The sequence below is a fragment of the Pongo pygmaeus genome, chromosome 10 (assembly GCF_028885625.2).
Source record: "Pongo pygmaeus isolate AG05252 chromosome 10, NHGRI_mPonPyg2-v2.0_pri, whole genome shotgun sequence".
Classification (NCBI taxonomy): Eukaryota; Metazoa; Chordata; class Mammalia; order Primates; family Hominidae; genus Pongo; species Pongo pygmaeus.
The window spans coordinates 28,859,139-28,883,610 of record NC_072383.2 but is presented as its reverse complement, the minus strand read 5'-3'; the positions used below and the strand labels follow the sequence as shown (position 1 = coordinate 28,883,610).

General features: G+C 43.4%; 1 protein-coding gene across 1 annotated transcript; it reads right to left on the bottom strand.

The window, feature by feature from the left end:
* Positions 1–1,638: 1,638 nt before the first annotated feature.
* Positions 1,639–24,180, bottom strand: KLHL42 (kelch like family member 42). The gene is made up of 3 exons (XM_054442933.2): positions 23,143–24,180; positions 12,789–12,982; positions 1,639–6,941 (listed from the first exon to the last, which is right to left on the bottom strand). Exons 1-3 carry the CDS (start codon positions 24,012–24,014, stop codon positions 6,490–6,492), a joined length of 1,518 nt encoding a protein of 505 aa, XP_054298908.1. The 5' UTR covers positions 24,015–24,180; the 3' UTR covers positions 1,639–6,489.
* Between the last annotated feature and the right edge of the window lie 292 nt (positions 24,181–24,472).

Genomic DNA, 24,472 nt, shown 5'->3' with positions numbered 1-24,472 from the left:
CTGTAAATCCCAGCACTTTGGGAGGCCGAGGTGGGAGAATCGTTTTTTGAGACCAGCCTAAGCAACATAGCAAGACCCCATCTCTATAAAAATTTAAAAAAAATTTTTTTTTTAATTAGCTGGGTGTGGTGGCATGTGCCTGTGGTCCCAGCTACTCAGGAGGCTGAGGTGGGAAGATCACTTGAGCTCAGGTGGCCGAAGATGCAGTGAGCTGTGATCATGCCACTGCACTCCAGCCTGGGTGACAGAGCAAGACCCTGTCTCCAAAAATAGAGGAGGAGGAGGAGAAAGAGGAGGAGAAGGAGAAAAAGAGGAAGAAGAAGAACAGGAAATAGGGTGGGTATTTTATTCCCCAAACACCTCCTGCCGCACAGAGGTAATCATTTCTACTAATGCTGCATTCCCTGGGATGTAGTCTGGGAACGGCAGACCCGTATGGTTTCAGATTATCCGAAAGCTAAGAGAGAGACTGACGCCATCAAACTGAAGGTGGAGGCATGGGCAGGAAGCCTGTGGCTAAGAGACAGACATCACAAAGATGGGCTCTAAGTTAAAGAAACTGGTCTCCTCTAAATCTGGGCCTTTATCCTATGGAGTTGCTGGAGATCGGATTTACCAGCATCTGAGTTTTTATTTATTTATTTTTTTAATAGAGACAGGGTCTCATTGTTTTGCCCAGGCTGTCCTTGAACTCCTGGGCTCAAGCAATCCTTCCACCTCAGCCTCCCAAAGTGCTGGGATTACAGGTGTGAGCCACTGTTCCCAGCCTCAAATGGGTTTTTAGTTTTATTGCCAAGGAAATGTTGATGGCCTACAAACAGGAGCCTAGGATCCCTGGCCTCGACAGAAGTGTTCAGGCTCCCCTCCACACACCTCCTGTAACCACGCCCACAGGAAGAGGCTGCCACATCACCCTCACGCAGGTCAGCCATGGAACGCGCTGCTGCAAAGCAGGACCAGAGGTTCCCAGACTGGCTCACTCGGAAACCCACTCCTCAACTAGCAAGAGAAAGGATACCCTTTAGACCAGTGACCACTGTATGTAGCTTTCCCCTCTCCTCTTTCTCAAGCGGCAATTTGTAACCTACAGTGCCTCAAGTTTCCTCAACTGTAAAGCAGGGGATATTTGTATTTACCACGTGGGATTCATGTGAGGATTAAATAATTTAAATAAAAACTGCTTAGAATAATTCCTGGCAAAAAAAAGACAAGTGCTCAGTTAGATTTGGGTGTCGCTCTGCTGGGTCAGCCATCCTCCTTCTCCTCCATCAGTGTGTCCTGAGTGTGTAGGAAATGGTTGTCCATTTATTTGATTTTTCTTGAGTTGGGGTCTTGCACTGTCTGCCCAGGCTGGAGTGCAGTGGTGCAATCAGAGCTCACTGCAGCCTCAAACTCCTGAGCCCAAGCAATCCTCCTGCCTCAGCCTCCCAAGTAGCTGGGACTAGAGGCATGCACCACCGTATTGGCTAATTTCTTTTATTTCTATTTTTTGTAGAGACAGGATTTCACTGTTGCCCAGGCTGGTCTCAAATTCCTGGCCCCAAGCAATCCTCCCACCTCAGGCTCCCGAGTCACTTCACCCATTTCCTCCCAGTCCTGGCACAGCCCTGCATACATAACTGATACATAGAACTTAGATAACAAAAAGTGACTGAGAACTACTTTATTTGAAGACATTTTCTTCTATAGTTCTAAACACAAAAGGAATGCTGTTATAGTATTTCATAGGCATTCTTGTATTCAAATGAATCACATAATGTTTACACTTTTAAGCTACACTTGAAATTGAAGACTTAATACAACCTTTTAACAAAGAAAGCATCAGTCATATCAAAACATAACTATTCATTCTACAGATTATCACTTTCCCTAAAATGACTACTAGATATGAAAACACTGCAGGGACAGCTAAAGTGCCCCATTCTTAAGGGGTTTTTTAATAGAAAAAATGACAATAATGTAAATCACATTTTCCTTTTCTTTACTAGTAATGAACCATGGCAATCCATTTGAGAAAGCACCAGCCAACTGTACAAGTCATTTCAGCACCCTTCCCTCTTCAAAATTGACCATCTTTTATATTTAATGCTTCCTGTAGGAATAAAAATGGTTATGTCAAGTACAGACGTCAGCAATGTGTCAGTTGGTGTGAATTTATGATGTGTTCCTAAGTTAACAGAGAAAATTAAAAAAACTCTTATGTGAATAAAAATCTAAGGATGAAAAACTATCCTTTGATAATTATCACAAGGCAAAATCAACCACCTTTTCATCAGTACTAGTGTGGAATGGAAATTTCTTTATTAATACTTTTTATGGGAATGTTTTAAAGGCATAGGTATAAATGCACATGCAATCAGCTTGCCCCTCTTAGATACTAACTTCCCTAGCTTCACTCCTCCTTTTCACTGGAACAAGCTGCTGAATCCCTAACTCCAAAGTCTGCAGTGCTTGGTGAGCATTTTTAAATAAAGCAGATTATATGTGATTTTCACTTTTTCTCAAAAATGAAGTACAGAGAAGACTGAAAAGCGGTGAGAAAAAAATCATAGAGCAAAAAACTAAAACACAAGATGTGATGTTCAAATTTAAAAGAAAAACAAAACTGGTTCGTGATGATTGTTAGTAAATCACAAAAACAAAGGACAGATAGGGCCAAGACCGAAGGGCCCACCAGACCACCGAGTCCCAATGTGCCAGACAAAAGTGGGCATCTTTGAGAAGGACGCCCTGGCGAAGACAATTACAGTGAACCTCTTTATAAGGCCATAAGCTCTTCAAGGTCATGGGCCGTGACTTATTTATGTCTGTATTCTCAGTTCTTAGCATTGTCTTGCACATGACAGACACTCAGTATTTCTGGTAACCACAGAACTGGAGCTCAATCAGCTCACTGCTTTCAAAGTCATTTTGGCTGGTGTCTACCCACTTAATTCCTTCACTCCTCTGTCTAAGGCAGGGATGGCAAATAGCCTTCATTTCACTCTGATGGATTGGGAATAGATGTCTGGAAGCACCAATCTCACATGGATTCTAAGACCAAATCCTGGCACAGAGGACAGGAATGCTGCACTCATTCATAATGCCTCCTTAAAAGAGCGGTGGCACAGGTGTTATGTATTCCCCATTCCTGGTCTAGGAAAAAGGCATCCAACACCTACTTATATTCCTTTTACATTGCTATGCTGCCTCTTGAGTGATCTGCATTAAGCCACTGTTCGTTAAATGCTGGTTGATGAGGAAGACCAAGGCCCTTCCTCTCAATTTACGTCTTTGGCCAAACAGGTAGGGTCAGAACTTCACCTGGAAATCTGAAAACACATCATCCACAATGCTCAATAAGCAACAGTCCATTGAAAGAGAACAGGTATTTACTTGATTACTCCCTTTGTAGAGAAAGAATTTTGCCCATCTCAATGGTGTGTAGCTTTCATTGATATCTAAGGCATTTGGAATTACCTAGGATCCTGGTGTTAAAAAAAAAAAAAATGGCAGGGTTAAATTCTCTTTGGTTCTCATTCTAATCTTAAGACTTCTGTTTGTTTCTTCCTGGTACCCCTAACCTTCTCAGCACTTCATCGTTGTGACTTAACCAATACTGTCGAAATAATCAACTCTTTTACACATTCATCAGAAAACCTTTTAAAGGATGCTAAGGGGAGAGGTCTCTGAAAATAAAGGGGTTGAAAGGAAAGCCAGAGAGAATAACAGGAAAAACCAACCTTCTAACAACCCACACACAGGACTCTCTACTATTCAGACTGCTATCTATAAAACAGGGTGCTTCTGGTCAGGGGGCTGCCACCCCAGGTCCTCCAAACAACCCTTTTCCCCAAGTGGGAGGTCAGCATCCCTCAGAAGCATCTCAGGAAAAAACGATAAAGCATTTAGAGAATTGGGAAGAAAATAGAGGGATACTATCAAAGAGTAAAGGACAGTCCTGGAGGATGAAGGGGGATTTTCTTTTTTCTTTTTGGAGACAGTCTTGTACTGTCGCCCAGGCTGGAGTGCAATGGCACAATCTCGGCTCACTGCAACCTCCGCCTGAAGGGAGATTTTCAAAGCAACATTGCCTCTATAATAGGTAGTCTTCAATGTAATACTGGCACCAACAAGAGAACAGAGCTAAATTAAAACTACCCTCAATATGTCAACACAGCTGAGGTGCGCAGCAGGAAGGACGATATCACAAAATGCACAGATCTGTTCCTATTGCACATTCCACCTTTCCCAAGTACTCCTGGCAGCCCAGAATAACAAAATCTTGCTGGATGTCTGTCTTAAAGAGAGCTATAATATGCAAACATACACACACGCACACACACACCCCAAACCTGGTTTATAAAAGAGCTTTGTGGATCAGAGTACACCTCCACTTGGTCCAAGAATCTAATTGCCAACATTAGGCAAATAGACCCAATGAATGTAACCAGGAAGAGAATTAACTGGTTGGCTGGAATACTGTATTTGATATGTTGTGCTTATTTGCAAACTGATCTCCAACTGTTTGTCCAGTACTAATTCAATTGACTCATCTTCTAAATGTATAGGACTAAGCCTTTAAAAAGTTAAGCTCTTCAGCAACAAAAAGTTAACACCATCTAAAATAAATAGATTTTAAAATATATGTAATGAAATTACAGGTCACTGGAAATTCGATTCTACAATGAATATAAATTAACATTAAAATCTATTAAGTACTATTCCTGGGAAGATTTTGGATCAGAGGTTTTATTTTTTTAAGGGCTTAATATTTGGGAATAAATGGGCACAGCTTAGAAACCCTTACAAAGTTGTAAGTAGACTAGAGGTAAGATTATTTGGTGACAAGATACAAAGATCTGCTTCTATGTCCAAAATAATGGCTTACCTCATTTTAGTTAATAGAAGTATTCCCAAAAAGTTGTGCAAATAGGCTTTTTAGAACTGGATGCTTATTTTAAGTATACTAGAGGCCATGGTTGTAAAGAAACCCTGTAGTGACTCCTCTAATAAACTGAAGAACTCTAAGTGATTAGCCCCTGTCCTACATCTGCACAGTGGACGGCATACTCCAGGCACTCATAAGTGTTTGTTGAATGCATGAATTTGCTCTGACAGTTTTTTTTTTTCCCCGGCAGGACTTTCTTAAAGTGAGGCACATGCTAACTGAAATGGTTCTGCCTGCTGTTACTGCAGAAAGATGGAATTCAGCTCACAGTTTAACTGATTCCATTACAAAATATCAGATAATTTCAGAGTGTTTTCAATCAAAATAAAATTTCCATAAGTATGAGTATATATATTTTTGAGGAATGTTGATCTATGATTGGCAGAAGCTTTTATTGTTAACTCACTCAGTGAAAACAACTGCTTGAGCTGAATTCTATTTCAATTAACAACCAAGGCAAGTAAAGCACTTTACCTAACTTCAGAAATACCACCAGAAACCATTCCACTTCTGTAACAGCTTCTTCCCCTCACTCCAGCACAAATATTTAAATGCTGTCCTTACCTTAGTCCACAAAAGCAAAACATGAATTACAAAGCTAAGATTACATTAGAAAGCTGCCGACTTAAATATGACAAAGTTTTTTTAGCCTTAAAATAAGAACTAAGTCAAATACATTCAACAAAAGTAACTCTTAAAGGCAAATTTTTTTCTTATTTGGTGTTTTCTTCCCTTCCCATTTAAGACTCAATTTTTAAAAATATTCATATATCCATTTTTCTAAATAATATATCCTCTTTAAAACAATACAGAATGCCTAGCAGTGCAACCTATGTGTCCACATAAATATGCAATCTGCCACATAAATAAAATCAGAGGTTTTATCAGTCTATTTATCCAGCATTTGTAACTGCAAAAAAGGCTGGAAAAATTGCTAAGAATATTTTTATGCAAGTTTTGGGGAGGACTGAACACTGGTAAGGATTCACTGTAGGCCTCCATCATTATAAGTTTCCTAATAAGTAGTGTGCAAACAAAATATCTGAACACAGAACCCTAAACATACCAGATGTATGTGTGGGTATGGGTGATGGAGAAGAGAGAATGAATGTGTTAATATGAATGCCTGTCAAGTACATTGATAAGAAAAAGAAAACCTCTCACTTAAGGTGCTAATGATATGTCAAGGGACCTAAATACAACAGATTTTAAATTCATCTTTACCATTTGTTCCAATTGTTGACTTTGGCCCTTTACCATACAGACACAATGAATCTACATTTTGATGATCCATCATTGGCCCAAGAGTATCATGTCTGGAGATGGATTTGCTCCCATAATTTAAAAATCAATAATTTAAAAAATAACAAAGTTGGTCTCTTTTTTCCATCAGTTTTCAAGTAATTAGTTCAAGTAAGCTTATTTACAGCTGCTACTGTATATATGTGACCTACTTTAACCCTTCTTTACCCTTTAGGAATCGGTCTCCCTTGGAATGGGACACCACATTTTAAAAAAAATCTTGAACCAGGTTTTTTTCATCTACTAATTCAATTCAGTCATGTTTCTGCTTTATTGGGCAGATAAAGAGAAGAAACCAGCAAGTTATGTCCAAAAGCTGGAAAACGCCGAAATGCTTCCCAACTATCTGAAAAGATGTTGTACTTGAGGAACACTCGGTGTTCCAAGCTGGTCGACAGGGTGACGTCTCTGCTCATGATGTAGATGCCGTCGTTATGGAGCGCACAAGTCAAGTTAAGACCCGATTTGGACGTGTTCTCCTTGAGGTAGAGCCACTGGCGGGTGACGGTGTTGTAGGACTGCACGGTGAGCATGTCCTCACTCTGGCTGCTCCTGCGGTTGGGCCCCAGCTCGTGGAGACACCCCCCCACGATGTAGATGGTCTCTTCCACAGACACCATCTGCTGCTTGCGAATGTGGACGTCACATGTTTCAAAGAGCGTCCACATGTCGGAAGAGGGGCAGTACTGCAAAATGTTCATGTTCCGGTCTGAAAGAGAGAAAGACAAGTGATGACACCGCCTCCACTAACACCACTAGGCAAGTCTGTACAGAAATGTCTACTTCTGCCTGCATAATTTGGTAACAAAGAGAAAAAAACTCTTTCAGAAAAAGCACAAGTTAGAAAAACCGTTTTCAAAATGGCTGGGAAGAGATATATTTAGATTCATCCGCATTCACCTCCCACTCCCAAACGTCTCTTCCTTGGGAGACTCAGACTGGATAAAACCAGGAAAAAGCGCAGCTCTGACTTTCACACAGCCCCTCCTCCCTGGTATCCCTACACCTTTGAACCACCAGGTCAGTGTAAAAAAAGTAAGTGCCTCAGAACCCTCATCAATAGCTACAGAATTACCGACTACTTAATACAGAAGCCAGGCTGGGCAGCAAGCAGATTTTTCTTGACAGCTGATCCTAAGAAACATGACAAGTAGTAACACAGGATCTCCAGAGGCTGTCTAGTGAAAAGGACACAACGTTACAAGTCAGGAGAAAGGCAGCAAAGTCTCACCTGCGGCCTGCTAACAAGCCACAGAACCACTTGGCAATTCAGTTTTCCACTTTTTTTTTTTATTTGTAAAGACAGGATCTTTACCATGCCTAGCCTCAGTTTCCCCATTATATCACCAGAGAGACACTAACAAAGGTCCTCCCCTCTCCCTTTTCCCATTTCCCATGTCCCTCACAAGATGACAGTTGTAGCGTAGATAAGATCAAAGTCTAGATAAAAGGTTGATCTGACATTTTTAACTAATAATGATTTTTGGCCAAGCATGGTGTCTCATGCCTGTAATCCCACCTCTTTGGGTGGGCTGAAGCAGGAGGATCACTTGAGGCCAGGGGTTCGAGACCAGCCTGGGCAATATGGTGAGACCTCCCGTCTCTAAAAAAAAAAGTAAAAAATTAGCCAGGCATGGTGGTGTGCACCTATGGTACCAGCTGCTACTTGGAAGGCTGAGGTGGGAAGATCACTTTAGCATGGGAGGGTGAGGCTGCAGTGAGCTGTGATCATGTCACTGCATTCCAGCCAGGGTGACAGAGTGAGATCCTGGTCTCTCAAAAAAAAAGTAATTTTCTTTAAGGAAAAATATGGCCTAGTCTCTTTTTGAAAAACGCTTGTGAAATTTAGAATATCTAGTTTTGTTTTTCTTGTTTTTAATTGTTCTTTTTCTTTTCTCCTCTAGGAAAGAATAAACGAGTATTTTAGCCTCAGCAGAAAAAACAAATGCTCTGAGTTATAAACAGAATGAACTTTGTTGTTGTTGTTTCTAAACAAACAAATCCTATCTATGAAGGAGACAGCTCAGCTTGGGAACTGGCAGACGACTAAAGCCTACAGCATTTTGACGGCTGCAGGCACTTGGTAAGAGAAGACAGCTCATTTTCTCCGAAGTTTCATACCTCTTATGGTTCTTCCTTCTAAGAGGGACCCACTCATAGTTAGCAATGCTTAAAGAGCACCCTCCACAGCCACATCTGATACAAACTGAAGTATCTCCTAAGAGAGCAAAGTCCTGTGTGCGCACATGTCCTGATGCCTGGAGAAATCTCAGAATTGTAAGCTACGGCATTAGGAAACTGTCCTTCTGATTTCCACCCACATTAATACCTCTCCTTCTTTCTTTTTACTGTAGCTATTATGATAAAGATCATTTTAAGAGATGGCCCAAGGGGATTTTGGTCACTTATTTATCAAAAAGTGCTCCTTAGTAACCTGGCTGTCCACCGAACAAATAACTCATTCTAGTGAGGCTTCCACGTATTTCTCAGCTCCAGGCCCGAAGATCTTTCCAGGTGTTCTGTAAATGTTTTCTCTCCTCACTCAACAAGGGCTCAGACCATGAAGAGGTGGCCTGAGTTGGTGGAATGATCTTTTTGTTTTTACATTTGAAGTTGATTCTGAAGTTTGACAAATCACCCTTCTTCCCTTTATAGCTATTACTCTCTATTGAACTTCTCTGAATTTCTTCAGTGCTGCTAAAGAATTAAAATAATCAAATAGCTACCATAAAAATAATGAGCTATTATTTACTAAATTTTAAAAGTCTCACTTGACTTAAGAAGTCAGGAGGCTAAAAACTAACTTTCTTTTTTCTTTTTTTCCTAACAATCATGATGACTTATCTGAAATACAGGGAACTATTAGGAACTGCTGGGAAAGCCCCAGCAGAGAAAGAGAAGAGCTTCAGAGTATAAGTAACTTCCCAGCTCTCCCATCTTAGAAAACTAGTTTTCGGCCCTTACACAAATAGCCATCCATCCACATCACCGAACCATCCCATCATGGGTATTTGGCTCAGGGAATCCAGGACAGAAATCACGGTGGGTGGCCCAAGTGAAGAAGGTACATTAGCAGTGGCTTGTGAGGCTACAAAACACACAAGAAGGGTTTTCTAGGTCAAATCTAAAGAACATTTGCTCAGCCAGGGTCATGGAAAAACTAGGAAATCTACCAGTAAAGTACTCTTTGGGTTACAGTGCCGCCTGTCAGTGTTGAACAGCTCTTGGTTACAAGAGAAGTCAAAGCACATATGCACGTTATGTCAGCCCACAAGATGCAGTCTGTGGTACTCAACCTAGAGAGGAATCACAGTTCTTAGAATTGCTCATAGGTAAATAACTGGGAGTATTGACTTTCCTAGAAGAAAAGACACACACATATGCACACACACACGAGAGAGGGGGATTACTACATAAACACAAGAGTTCAGGGGGACTGAGGGGCCCATGGCTTAGTCTAAACCTATAAAGTTAATCACCGTAACCTGACAACCAATGTTGAAGGTCAAAGCAATGACTACTAAGTCTCTTTTTTTTTTTTCAATTATATGTAAAGAAAAAGTTGAAAACTATCTTCAGTGGAGAGTCACCAGAGAGGGACATTGGGAATAGCTCGACAAATAACGAAAACTTGGAGTGGGGAAAAAAAAAAGGTCACTTCTCTTTGTCTTGCCTCTCCTTAAATATATAAATATACACATCGCTTCAGTGGGTTGCATGGTGGTCTCTAACAAGATATGTCAATTTCCTAATCCCCAGAACCTGTGAATGGTGATTTTATTCAAAAAAAGGATCTTTGGGCCAGGCACAGTGGCTCATGCCTGTAATCCCAGCACTTTGGGAGGCCAAGGTGGGAGATTGCCTGAACCCAGGAGGTTGAGCCTGCAATGAGCTATGACTGTGCCACTACACTATTTCCTGGGCAATAGAGTGAGACTCCATCTCAAGGGAAAAAAGAAAAAGAAAGGGGGTCTTTGCAGATGTGATTAAGTTAAAAACCTTAAGATCTTCCTGGATTACCTAGATGGGGCCTAAATCCAACAGTGGCAACTGTCCTTAGAAAGGGAGAAGCCACAGACACATACAGAGGAGAAGGCACTGTGAAGACGGAGGCAGGGGCATCATGGAGCCACTAGCCAAGGAGCCCCGAGCTACCAGAGACTAGAAGAAGCAAGGAGGACTCCTCCCCTAGAGCCCTCAGAAGGAGCACAGCCCTGCTGACACCTTGACTTCTGACTTCTGGTCACCAGAACTATAAGAAAATATGTTTCTGTTGTTTTAGGCCACCAAGCGTATACTAATTTGTTATGGCAGCCACCAGGAAACTAACACACCTCCCACCATCTTCCCCACTAAATTAATGTTTCCACTTATTCTAAAAAGAAATAAATCAGATGTTCATAAAATACTTTACATTTTAACTTCTTCCTAACATAAATACCCAAAACAGGACACATTTGGATATGGTGGAAGGAATTTCTGTCACCTATCTGGATGCTACATTGGCATGTGGATTTCTGTCCTTTGGGAAGTTCCCATGGCTGCTGCGGCCTCACAGCGTCTTCTTCAGGCTTGTTAGCCAGGGTTGAAGAGCTCTGTCCTGCCCATATGGTACCACAAAGGAGTGGTAGTTTATTTCACCACGTCAAATAAAACGGCAACTCTACTTCCATAATGTGGCTTAAAGTCCTAAGAGCCAGGTTACACCTTTTCTGTAAGTCCTGGGCTCCACAGAGTCACAAAGACCAAATGCAGAAATAGACTTCCTTGGCTAAGAGGTAACTTGGAGACATCTGCTTTGGAGAGTGGAGGGAAGGAAAGGCACCCTCTGCTTGACTGTCCCCCATTGTCTGTCTTCCCACAACCACAGTTTTATTTTTTCTTTTCTTTTTTTTTTTTTTTTTTTTATTTTAGAGACTGGGTCTCACTCTGTCACCCAGCCTGGGGTGCAGGGGGGCAATCATAGCTCACCACAGCCTCAAACCCCTGGCTCAAGCAATCCTCCTGTCTCAGCCTCCCAAGTAACTGGGACTACAGGTACATGCCACCACATCCAGCTAATTTTTTTATTTTCATTTTTAGAGAAGGGGTCTTGCTGTGTTGCCCAGGCCTATCTTGAACTCCCAGCCTCAAGCGATCCTCCTGCCTCAGCCTCCCAAGCAACTGGGACTACAGGTACATGACACCACATCCAGCTAATTTTTTTCATTTTTAGAGAAGGGGTCTTGCTATGTTGTCCAGGCCCGTCCTGAACTCTCAACCTCAAGCAATCCTCCTGCCTCAGCCTCCCAAAGTGCTGGATTACAGTCATGAGCCACTGTATCCCGCCAACAACTACATTGTTCTCTATCACTGTAACCTAAGACAATTCCCTACCAAAAAGAGCAGTATAAAACTTGCTGGCAAGCAGGGCATGGTGACTTATGTCTGTAATCCCAGCACTTTGAGAGGCTAAGGCAGAACAATCACTTAGCCCAGGAATTCAAGACCAGCCTAGGCAACACAGGGAGACCTCGTCTCCACAAAAAATAAATAAACTTGTGGAGAAATTTTTTTTATTTCCAAATTATTAACAATAAAATGCCTACCAAAAAAGTGAAAAACACATATGTACATTTTAATAAATAGTGGAACCAGGCCGGGCACGGTGGCTCACACCTGTAATCCCAGCAATTTGGGAGGCTGAGGCAGGTGGCTCACCTGAGGTCAGGAGTTACAGACCAGCCTGGCCAACATGGTGAAACCCCATCTCTACTGAAAATACAAAAATTAGCTGGGCATGGTGGTGCATGCCTGTAATCCCAGCTACTTGGGAGGCTGAGGCAGGAGGACTGCTTGAACCCAGGAGGCAGAGATTGCAGTGAGCCGAGATCACACCACTGCACTCCAGCCTGGGTGACAGAGGGAGACCCCATCTCAATAAATAAATAAATAAATAAACAAATAAATAGATAGTACAACCACCTCCCACTGCTGGTCAGGAAAGAGCTCTCTTGCACTCATGTTCTTGCTCCTCCTGTGATATGCGAACAGTGTCCTAAAGCTGGGTTTCTGGAACCTCTACCTGATGTGTGTGTGCTCACAAAGACAGAAAATGAGAACTAATCTGCAAGGATGCTCTGGTACTAAATTCCATAATGGTGGATGGGGGCAGGTTTGGTGTGTGTTTGGGATAAGGATGGGAGTTCCCAGATAATCTTCTCCAAAGACCTACCCAACCTTAGAGAGTGACCCCCACAAACCAGGCCCAGCCAAATCACAAGATGGCGGACCAAAAAGCTGGGTTTCCAGAAGCAAAAAAAAAAGAGGTAACATTTTTTTTTCACAGCTCTCCCTTCCCCATTCGATTTTCATGCTCACACAACGTTATCAAAAGATCCCTCCTGTCCCAATCATCCCTGCCATATGGGACCCTCTTCCTTCCAGATGTGTAAGTGTACACTATTAAAGCATAACATGACACTCGGATATGTCGGGGCTTCCTCTGACACCCTCTTGCCCTTCCCAGACTGCTGACGCCTACACATGGGCAGACCTACCTGGTCCCTTCACTTACCTCTGGTAGTGTATCCTCCAATGACATAAATTTTTCCCTTACACTCACAGGCAGAGAACTCAGCCAGAGGATTGGGTAAGGGTGCCACAAAATTCCATGCATCCTGCTCAGGGTTGTAACACTCAACGTTAGAAACGGCCTGCCCTCCGATGGCATAGAGTTTTGAATTAACAGCCACAAGTTTGAAGTTAGACCTGAAAGAGAGACACAAAGGCCCACAGAGTTAGTTCTTCTGATCAATGAGAAGTGTAACAATGGCATGAACTACTAGACTCTCCTGGACATCTGAAGAAAATTCGCTCTCCCAGTTGGGGGCCATTCCGCCTGAGGACAGAAGAGGAAAGGATGGCTTCTCGAATCTCACTCCTGTCCCCAAGATTCCACGGGAATGGTACACTGTCCAAACACTAGCTATCAAAGATAAGCAGTTCAATACAACAAGTTACTAATCTTGTTCAGCCTTAGTCCAGCAACCAAAGACAATGTGTATACACTAAACTCCACACTCTTTCAGGGGCAGGCACAAGGGTAAGAGGGGAAGGCACCCACATCACCCCATTGTCTTTCGCCTCTCAGAATGGTTATTTCATTCTTCCTACTGAGTAAGTATGGCTTCATCTTAGGGACACACTGGTGCTGTCGAGACAGGCAGGTGCGAGGGGTGACTGCTAAAGGGTGGGTCAGGAGATCCTTGCACAACCAGTATACCTGAGCAGGACACTGGTCCTGCCTGCCCCCTCCAAAGGCATCTAACATACTGCTTCACAATATATAAGATGGGGAGAGGTCAGCACTGAACAAATTCACAGTTTGTATTTATTTATTTACTAATTTATTTATGAAACAGGGTCTTGCTCTGTCACCCAGGCTAGACTGCAGTGGCACAGTCATAGCTCACTGCAGCCTTGAACTCCTGGGCTCAAGAGAGTCTCCTGCCTCAGCCTCTCGAGTAGCTTGGACTACAGGTATGTACCACCATACTCAGCTATACTCAGCTAATTTTTTAAAATATTTTTTGGTGGAGATGGCATCTCACTCTGTTGTCCAAGCTGATCTTGAACTCCTGGCCTCAAGTGATCCTCTTGCTTCAGCCTCCCAAAGTGCTAGGGTTATAGGTATAAGACATCACAACCAGCCTCAAAATATTTTGATCCAGCATTCTTAGGGTCTTTACATATGTTAATTCAACAAATACTTCTATTGACAAATGCTCATCTTTCATAAAAATAATAACTTGAAAAAGAGATGGACAATGATTTCCAGCTCTATATTCAGTAAATAATTAAATGCTGCTCATCAGCTTCAGACACTAAGTAAGTCTTATGATTTTGAACTGAAAAGTAACGCAAAATTAATTTGTTTCGATATAGCACACAAGGATTAATCAGACCTTTGAAAGCCAGGAAGGATAAACTCTTGGGAGTGTTGGGTCAGTCTGCTGTGAGGTGTGCAACAGTCACAAGTTTACAAGAGGATGAGCAGCAGCATGATGTAACAGAAAAAGACCTGAGCACAAATCAGAAGACCTCGCTTCTAGTCCCAGCTCTGCTGATAACCAGCTATCTGATCCTGGTCCAACCACCTCACTTCCTCATCTATAAAATGGGGATAACAGCCATCACAAGGTGGTAGAGATGATTAAATCAAATAGTCTATCAAAAACTACTACACAGAGATAAAATACTATCATTCAAATTTCTGTTTTCTAGTGTTTGAAATAAACGTGCTAGACCAAGTGAATTTCAAGACCACATCTAACTCCAACACAATGATGTCTTCAAAAATAATCACATACTAAGAAAGAATGGAGGTAGAGGCTATGCACACACAAAAAAATTATGTAAGGGAGTAGATTAAGAAGAAGCAGTAAACAAGAAGCCCATGCTTGATCCCCTAAAAAGTGTTCAATAAAACTGATGCATTACACTATGGAAACTAGGTTAGTAATAGGCACCTACTAAACAGTTAAGATTTTTTAAAGGTTCCTATCATGTTTATATCTAAATGTGTTTTAGTTTGTTTTTCCAATCAGAGCGTGAATAGAGTACTCTTCATCAAGAGCCTCGTCTTGTCCCTTAAAGCCAGCCAGCCAGCCAGCCAGCCCACGTTTTTTGTGCCAACAGACGTCAGGGTGGCAGGTACTGGGGGGTCCCTGATTCCTGCTGCTTACCTTTCTTGCTGCCAATGGTCCTTAAAATCCAACCATGTTGCCCTCTCTGTGTGTGCAAATTTGGGGAACCAAAGGAAATAAAGCTTGTAAACAAGCACTAAATTTTCCCAGCCGCAATTTGTTTTTGCTCCCCAAAGGTACACAGATAGTAAATTTTGTAAGATCAAAACAGTTTTTAGTATTTATCCAGCATAATCATTTGTCCTAAGCAAATATGTAAGGGGCTTCTTTTTGAGACCAATGAATAGGCAGTTAAAGTAAATGATTCCATCTCTCCAGACCCCAACACGCTCAAATTCACTTGAAGAGAAACATTTTTTAATGCTGAATTTGTTTTAAGATGAAATTGCCACCTAAAAACAGACCATTTAATAAGGAGGCATACTGCTAAAGGTTATGAGTCCAGGCTTACACAGGGAAATCTCAGACATCACACATCAAATGCTGTCTGACCTTAGACAAATTACTGAATCTGTTGATCTGTTCCTCAGTTTTCCCATCTGTTAAGTAAGGATAAGAAGGGCACAATATCTGGCATGCAGTAAGAGCTGAAAAGGACAGCACTTGCAGAGATAAGTCATTCTCGATTGGCATTCTAGGGAGTGCTTCTCTGGGTGTCCTAAGTCTAAGTTTTTCTTAACCTTGGGAAGGTTGGTTTCTCATTTGACAACTGCAACAGTCACTGACTGCGATGTTTTGTGCTCTCTCATCCACAAATTCTCATTACTTACTGCTTCATTTCCAACTTTCTGAAAATAATTCTTCCACTCTTCACCTCCTGAATGGTAAAGGTATAAATTCAAGCTATCAATCACTTTTCAAAATTATCATCTCTACAGTGTTTTCTTAATATTAACATACTATGTTCAGGAGGTAAAAAGAAGAATTTCAAGACCAAGTAACATGTCATCTATCATAGCTATATACTTGTTCCTTGCAATAAATAAAAATATTATCATTAGAATTTCTGTTTTAAGTGAGAAAATTGGATAAAACCACAATTGAATTTCAAGGTCACTTATAAGAACATTTTTTTTTAAAAGGAGAACTTATTAAGAGACAGGGTCTCGTTTCATTGCCCAGGCTGGAATGCAGTGGCCTGATCATGGCTCACTGCAGCCTTGAACTCCCAGCCTCAAGTGAGCCTCCTGACTCAGCCTCCCAAGCAGCTAGGCCACCGTGCATGGCCTAAAAAGCTCTTTAAATCCCTAAAAGCTAAGTAACATGAAACATGCTAAACACCAGCACGCAGATCTCAAGGATTAACAGTAGCTACATACAACCATAGGAAGGCAAGATGACACAGAGGTCTGGGTGGCTTCGAGTCTAGCCCTGTGATTATGTGGAAGGTAATTAAACTCACTGAGCCTCAGTTTCCACTTTAAGGAAATGGTATTAATAACACCTACCTCATAGAGATGTTGTAAGCATTAATATGAAGTGACACCTCAAGTTGTGACTACAATACCTGACCCAGAGTAAGAGCTCAAGAAATGAAAACCATCATTATGACCCCCTATGTAGAGAAAGAAGTTTGCTTACCATCAGAGTAAAAATTAGAACAAAATGCCAAGATCCTTTCAAAAGTCCTTTCTCAACCACTCAGAACACGAGTGCTTACGTCTGTGGGCCATCCAGGTCCTTTTGTCTCCTCTTTCCCCTTCATCTACTTGCCTTCTGCCATGTCCCTACGCATTACCTTCCCCTAGGGACTAGGAAGGGGAGAAGGGGAAAGGTTAGAAAATAGAGGTAGTCATTGTTGCTACCTATGCCCAGCTCTAAGAAACTCCAAAAGCAAAGATGCAAAAAGCAATTTAAACTGTTAGCCAAAATTAAATGGGGGGTGGGGGGGAGTGTGAATAGACATACAGTTTTCTTTCTTGCACTATTCCCAGGCTCTACTACAACATCAACCACAGAAATGCTCCAAAAATGGTAAACATTGGCTGAGAGAAGGGACAGCTCAGCAAACGCTAAGGCTGACAACTGCAATTCCATCTCTGCCAGGAGACACTTGTTTATTAAAGTCTCTCTCTCAGCCTTGCTGCATTCACACATGGAACAGGAGGACTCACTCCAACTCCATTTTCAGAGCTAAAGTGCAGGGCAATGGAAAAGACTAGAGAAAGCTCTGGAAATGGAGAACCTTAATGAACAAACTGCTGCAACAGTGGTCAGTTCCTGCAAGTTATCACTGATTAAAGTGAGGAGGGAAAGCAAGCAACCTCGATCTCACAAGCTCTTTTTTTTTTTTTTTGAAACAAAGTCTCACTCTGTTGCCCAGGCTGGAGTGCAGTGGTGTGATCTTGGCTCACTGCAACCTCCCCGTCCCGGGTTCAAGCGATTTTCCTGCCTCAGCTTCTCGAGTAGCTAGGACTACAGGTGCCCACCACCATGCCAGGCTAATTTTTGTATTTTTAGTAGAGACAGGGTTTCACCATGTTGGCCAGGCTGGTCTCGAACCTCTGACCTCAGGTGATCCGCCTGCCTCAGCCTCCCAAAGTGCTGGGATTACAGGTGTGAGCCACCGCGCCTGGAGGTCTTACAAGCTTTTATATGTGAAGAGTTACATCCTGACAATTTGTGAGATCAAACCCACATTCAGACCATCAGGTAGTGTTGCACACTTGGCCTACAGAGCAAAACATTTCTTTTTTACCCTCTGATGGTCATATAGCACCCACTATCTTCTCCAGAGTGCAGAAGGCTTTATAAAATCTCTCAATTGGCCAGGCGCGGTGGCTCATGTCTGTAATCCCAGCACTTTGGGAGGCCGAGGCGGGCAGATCACGAGGTCAGGAGATTGAGACCATCCTGGCTAACATGGTGAAATCCCATCTCTACTAAAAATACAAAAAAAATTAGCCAGGCATGGTGGCGGGCACCTGTAGTTCCAGCTACTCGGGAGGCTGAGGCAGGAGAATGGCGTTAACACAGGAGGCGGAGCTTGCAGTAAGCCAAGATCACGCCACTGCACTCCAGCCTGGGTGACAGAGTGAGACTCCATCTCGAAAAAAAAATCTTTCAATCCTAGAGTTCCTGCTATTTAAGATTCTGGATCACTGCACTATTCAGTCCCTGGGAAAAGTGAACTTCTCTACATTTGACCCCTTTATCAAAGTAAAATACTGATACATCCCAAAGCAGTCTCTGACAAAGGTGAATCAAAGTAGATGTGAAATTCTGCATAGCCAGAGGCCAAAATCTGGTTTTCTTTCTCAAGGTTCCAAATTTCTTCCAGTGCATGCCTAACCTGTACTGGATGCCTCATCCAGGAAAAACTCCATGCTAGGTTTCATTTTTACTTGTCTCATCATCTAAACTCAATTTTAAACTTCTTGAGGGCAGCAACTATGTCATCAGTTTCTGTATATCCAATAGTGACTAGAAGAATGCTGAGCTTAAAGGCTGTGGTGGAGCTGAGGCACACATGATGAAATTTTGAAAAGTAGCACTGTACCACGAAAGATCTGTGCTCTATTTTTTAGAAGGAAATAATTTTTTTTAAAGAAGGGGGGAAATGTGCATGAAGATGGTCCCTGCAAGTCTAAAAGCCAAAACTTATAAACAATTTAAGTGGTTATAACTACTCAATGGATATTCACATTTTGGTTGCTGTACTTATTACACATCCTTGAGCAATTTACTTCTCTGTGCCTCACTTCCTGTCTCCTTAGAATGGGAACCTGCCTAACAGCCCTTGTGAAGAATATGTTAGATAATACATGCAAAGCAGCGGGAACAGTACCTACTGCAGAGTTAAGTGTTCAATTAAATGATGTCTCTCATTATTTCTCAGCTACTCTAAATAAATATAATGACTGTTACCAAGGTAAAAGTGTTCACTATAGTGTTACAAATAAAGTGAAATATAAAATTATACATTAACTTTTATTACAATAATGTAAAAATATATTCCATAATTTTTTTAAAGAAAACACGTATTTTAAGCACCTATTATTATTGGACATCTTGTTAGGAGTAGGGCTACACACAGGCATTGAGTAAGTCCTAGTTCCTGATTGGAAGGCAGAGAGACAACGGAGAATTTCAATTCAAGTTGGGGAATGTGCAAGAGATGCTAGAGGAGCAGAGACGGAACACTCAGCCGAAGCCAGAGTTCAGGAAGGAACTCCTGGGAGATATGTCATACCTGAGTCAAAGCAGAGGGAGCTAAAGAAGGGTACAATTTCCAGTACAGCATCAATAATCAATTAGAAGATATAATGGAGGGTCAGGCATGGTGGCATGTAATCTTAGCACTTTGGGAGGCCACAGTGGGAGGATTACCTGAGGCCAGGAGTTCAAGACCAGCCTGGGTAACATAGCCCCCATTTCTACAAAAAAAAAAAATTAATTTTAAAAAATTAACCAAGCACGGTGTTGCATGCCTGTAGTACCAGCTACTGGGGAGGCTGAAGCAGGAGGATTGCTTGAGCCCAAGAGTTGAAGGCTGCAGTAAGTTATGATCACACCACTGTACTCCAGCCTGGGTGACAAAGCAAGACCCCATCTCTTTAAAAAAGAAAAAATAAAGGGATATTTGGATGTCTGGCAACATTTCCTCCCTTCCACGTGGAAGTAACCAGCCGTGGTTGAGAGGTGGAGCCCTCTTTTGGTGGGGTGATAGCTCTCAGCTTCACCATAACTACCACCCACCCCTCTATGCAACAATTTCACCTACCCAGTCACTTTGGGATCTTGTTTTTGAACACTGCAGAAAAAATAACGGCATGGGAAAACATGCACAACATTACATAACAGACAAGAGATTAATATCTGTATTCGCACATAGAACTTCTCAAATGAATGTGAAGAAAATAAGCCAATTTTTAGGAAACTGGCAAAGACCATTTACAAAAGAAATAAAAATGGCCAACGAACATATAAAAAGAATAATCTCTCTTCTAATTGGGAAAAATCACACTAGTGTTTTTGCCCATTAGGTTTGGGAAAAAAAGATAATATTCTATCTTGGCAAGAGTATAGGGAACTGGCAAGCACAAACACTTTTGATGGAAGAGGAAATCGGCAGGAGCAACCAAAATCTATTGATTTATTTATTTTTAACTGTTTATAGAGATGAGGTCTCACTATGTTGCTCAGGCTGGAGTGCAATGGCTATCCACAGGCCCGATGAGAGTGCACTGCAGCCTCCAGCTCCTGGGCTCAAGTGATCCTCCTGCCTAAGCCTCCCAAGTAGCTGGGACTACAAGCGTGAACCACTGCACCCAGCTTCAACGAAATTTAAAACATGCATACACAGCTGGGCGCGGTGGCTCATGCCTGTAATCCCAGCACTTTGGGAAGCCTAGGTGGGCGGATCACAAGGTCAGGAAATCGAGACCATGCTGGCTAAGAAGGTGAAACCCCGTCTCTACTAAAAATACAAAAAAAAAATTAGCCAGGCGTGGTGGCGGGCACCTGTAGTCCCAGCTACTCGGGAGACTGAGGCAGGAGAATGGCGTAATCTGGGAGGCAGAGCTTGCAGTGAGCCGAGATCGCGTCACTGCACTCCAGCCTGGGCAACAGAACGAGACTCTGTCTCAAAAACAAAACAAAACAAAACAAAAAAACACATACACTTTGCCCTACCTATCCAGGGATTCTACAAATTTGACATGAAACTAACTCACATATGGCTACTAAGATACATGCACGCATCTACCAGGATGTTCAATATGGCAATGCTTATTGAAACATCCAATGCAAATGGAAGTGACCCGAATGTCCATAAATAAGGGAAACGCTAATTATATTATGGTACATCCATAGGCTGGAATGCCACACAGCCATTAAAAAGCGTGAGGTAGACCTACATTTGTTCACACAGAAAAAACTCTCAGATATGGTTAAATAGAAATATCAAGTGCCATAATAATTACTACAACCTAGACAATTTTAGAATTTTAAAAATGTGTAAGATGATACACCCCCGTGTACATTAATATACATAAACACTTTTCCCCTATTGTTAACCACTATCAACATACTTATACAGCTGATCCTTTAATAACACGGGTTTGAACTGCGAGGGTCCACTTACGTTCAGATTTTCTTCTGTCTCTGCCACCCCGAGACAGCAAAACCAACCCTTCCTCTACCTCCTTTTCCTCCTCAGCCTACTCAACGTCAAGATGATAAGGATGATCCACTTCCACTTAATTTTCTCTTTCTTAGTTTCTTAATAACATTTTCTTTTCTATAACATACTTTATTGTTAGAATAAAGTATATAATACATATACAAAATGTATTAATTGATTATGTTATTGGTAAGGCATCTGGTAAACAGTAGGCTATTTAGTAGTTAAGCTTTTGGGAGAGTCAAAAGTTATATGGGGATTTTTGACTGTGCAGGGGTTGGTGTCCCTAGCCCCCACATTGCTTAAAGGTTAACTGTATTTACCTAAGTATACATATAATTTACAATATAAATGTTTATACATTTATAATATCTAAAGGTAACAAAAGTCTGTTGATACACTGACACTTTTTTTTCTGTACCCTGAGGGCAGATATTTACTCTTTTTACTCTACAGTTTTGTGTGTAATTTGTAGTTTTTCTACGAAGCATGCATTCATGCATTACTTGAATGCTTTTTTTTTTTTTAAGGGGATGAAAAGGGCCTTCCTAGAAAAAAAGACAAAGACTACCAAGGATGTATGAAGGGAAGAAAGAAGTGTGAGGAACTGTGGCACTAAGGATGGCCTGGTGAGCACCAAATGATGTGTAGCTGGAAGAGGAGTGAGAGAACTCAGGGCTGCCCACCCCCAACAGACCACCACCCATGGCCACACAATGTTCCTTTGTTGTTTCAATTACAGTGCATAGAATTTGTTTTAAAATAACACTTCTGATACCAAATTTTAAATATGGTATCATCTCAATGGTGTAAATAATGCATTAAAAATGGGCTGGCAGGAAATATGCCAACCTGGTTACTGCCTCTAGGAAGAGCGAATAGGAATAATCATCTTTTTGCTTCTTCATTCTTTTCCATTTTCTAGTTTTCTGTAACTACGTATTATCAGGGGAAAAAGCATACTTTTCAAAATGAATTTCATATTATAGGAGAAATAAAGCCAGTTATTTCCCCCAAATAATCCCTGGCCAAGGAGGACCCTCGAGTCAAATAAATAGATAAAGGATAGATACAGTCAAATAGATAAAGGATTCTCTGTTACTGTTAAGACTTTCTTTGCCTAGCTGTGAGCTCCCCAACTCCTTGCTCCACACTTCAGGACCAGGACCCTGTGAGGATTGAGATGGAAACACGTGGATGGGAAGAAAGGGTATTTTCATCCTTTCTTGAGTTACATTGATTCTTTTCCCTGCTTCTGAATGACTCTGAGGCCTCCTGGGCGCTACCATCTTTATTTCCCACCATCTCTTCCTGTATATGCTCTTTGCTCTTGTTTTCATATTCCTTCCCTGGTTCCTTTCCCTTCTCCCCTCTCATCCCACTCCTCAAGCTCCTCCTCTTCCTTTCTTCAAGTCACCCATGTTGGAGGCAGGAGAGATTTGCAGGATGGGAGGGGGAGAAGGTTGGGTAAATGAAAATATTCCAATTCTGTAGTTGAACACTTCCAGGCTCCAGCTTTGGGTCATGACGATGGCTGTCCAGGGAAGGAAGCAAGAGAGGATAAAAAATAAGAAAAGCAACCCCTATTGCAAATGTTAATACATTTCCAGTGATTATCTCTTGATCATGATGGGTGTCACAGTGTGGAAGACTCTGTTGTCACAGTCACTGACATCAGAAAAAAATCCACAAAGTCAGTGTTGCAGGTTACTGTCCAGTGTGTCATTATCATCAGGATCAAATCCTAAAAACTAAGACAAATTTTTTAAAAATTAAGGAGCAGTTTTCTTTTAAAGTATTCTTGTAGGAAACCACAACATCTTTTTTCACAAGATCAGAGGCAAAGAAAGCAGTTTCACCTAAAGGCACAATACCTGCCAAAAAACCACTCCACTACTTGACCTCACTGGGGACTTCCTCTTCGCAATTTCTTAGTTCATTGGGAACTTTGCCAGCGCCAAGGCCAACAACATTCCTGAAGATGTCATTCCCACCTCAGCACACCCTCCCCTATTTACTGGCTCAGTAAACACTGGGGCGATAAACTAATGAACAAGTGAATGAATGAGAAGGCAGCAGCACTCTGCCGGGGTGCTCACCTCTTCTGGTTCATGGAGGCCACCTGGAGCCACTCGTTGGTGCTGGGGTTGTAGGAATGCGCAGCGGAGATCTCCTGGCTAGTGATCCTGTACCCGCCCACTATGAAGAGGTAGTTGTCCAGGATGGCAGACCCATAGCCCCTGACATTGACAAGGTCGGGAGGAAGGTTGTTGGCCAGCGGGAACCAACGCTCAGTCATCTCCTCGTACCTGAGCATGGACGGGGGCTCCCCCTGGTAGGGGTGAGGGGCCAAGGGTCCCCCCAGGAAGTCCCCGAGGGCCACGAGGACAGGAGTCCCAGTCATCCGGGCCTCCCTCAGCCTCTGCTTCAGGCTGACATCCCCTGGAGCTTGGGGAGGAGACCCCAGGAGGTGGAACTGGGGCTTGCACAGCACCTCGTGGAAGTGGACGACCATGAAGCGCAGGCAGGCCTCCTGCAGGTCGGGCAGCCCGTACACCTGCGCCAGGCGGTACATCTCCAGGCAGTTGTTGAGCCGCACCTGGGACAGCAGCAGCTGCAGCAGGGACGTGACCTGCAGGAAGGAGGCCGCCTCCACCAGCTCGGACAGCAGGCTCACCTCATCCAACTCCTCGTCCTCGTCCACCCCGCCGCCCTTTTCCCCGCGCGGGCCCAAGAGCCAGCCTTCGCGGGCCCCGCCGGCGTTGATGAAGTCCAGCACCAGCCGCAGGCCCGGCGCGCTAAGGCCGCGCAGCTGCTGCACCTCCGGGCCGCCGGCCTCCTGGCTCAGGGCCTCGCGCATGCCGGAGCGGTAGAGGGCGCGGAAGTAGTCGCTCTGCTCGATGAGCTTCCTCTTGCTCACCGGGTAGCAGCGGTCCTCCAGGCGGATCTGCACCATCTCCTCGGCCGACATGGCTGGGGGCCCCGGGGCGGCAGCGCTCACCGCCAGATCTGCGCGCCGGCCTCCCCGCCCCCACGCGCGCGCCGGTTCCGGGCGGGGCGCCGAGGGATGGCGGCCCGGGAGGAGCGGCGAGGTGAGGGCCGCCCGCCTCGCCCGGCCTCTCCGGCGGCCCCTCCTCCCGGGGCCCGCTCCCGCGAGGCGGCGGCCCTGCCCTTCTCCTTTCCCTCAGCGCCAAAAAAGGGCCGGCGGAGCGCGTCGGGCGTCCTCGCGCGGGTTCTCCCGGGCGGCGCCAGGCGGGAAGGGAATTCCAGCCCCCAGCCAGCAGCCTCCTCCCCCGCCGCTCTTCTCACTTCCGCCCGCGGGACCCCAGCCGCCGGCCTGACCTGCCGGCTGGATCCGGCTCTCGGGGAGGCCCGGGAGGCTGCGGGCCTGGACGCCTCGGCTGCGGGCCTGGGCGCCTCGGCTGCGGA

Excerpts from the sequence above, each read along its gene's own strand:
- KLHL42 (XM_054442933.2), bottom strand. The coding sequence starts at position 24,014 with ATGTCGGCCGAGGAGATGGTGCAGATCCGCCTGGAGGACCGCTGCTAC. Across the intron at positions 12,983-23,142 it reads GCCTCCATGAACCAGAAGAG|GTCTAACTTCAAACTTGTGG; the intron begins GTGAGCACCCCG and ends TCTCTCTTTCAG. Across the intron at positions 6,942-12,788 it reads TGGAGGATACACTACCAGAG|ACCGGAACATGAACATTTTG; the intron begins GTAAGTGAAGGG and ends TCTCTCTTTCAG.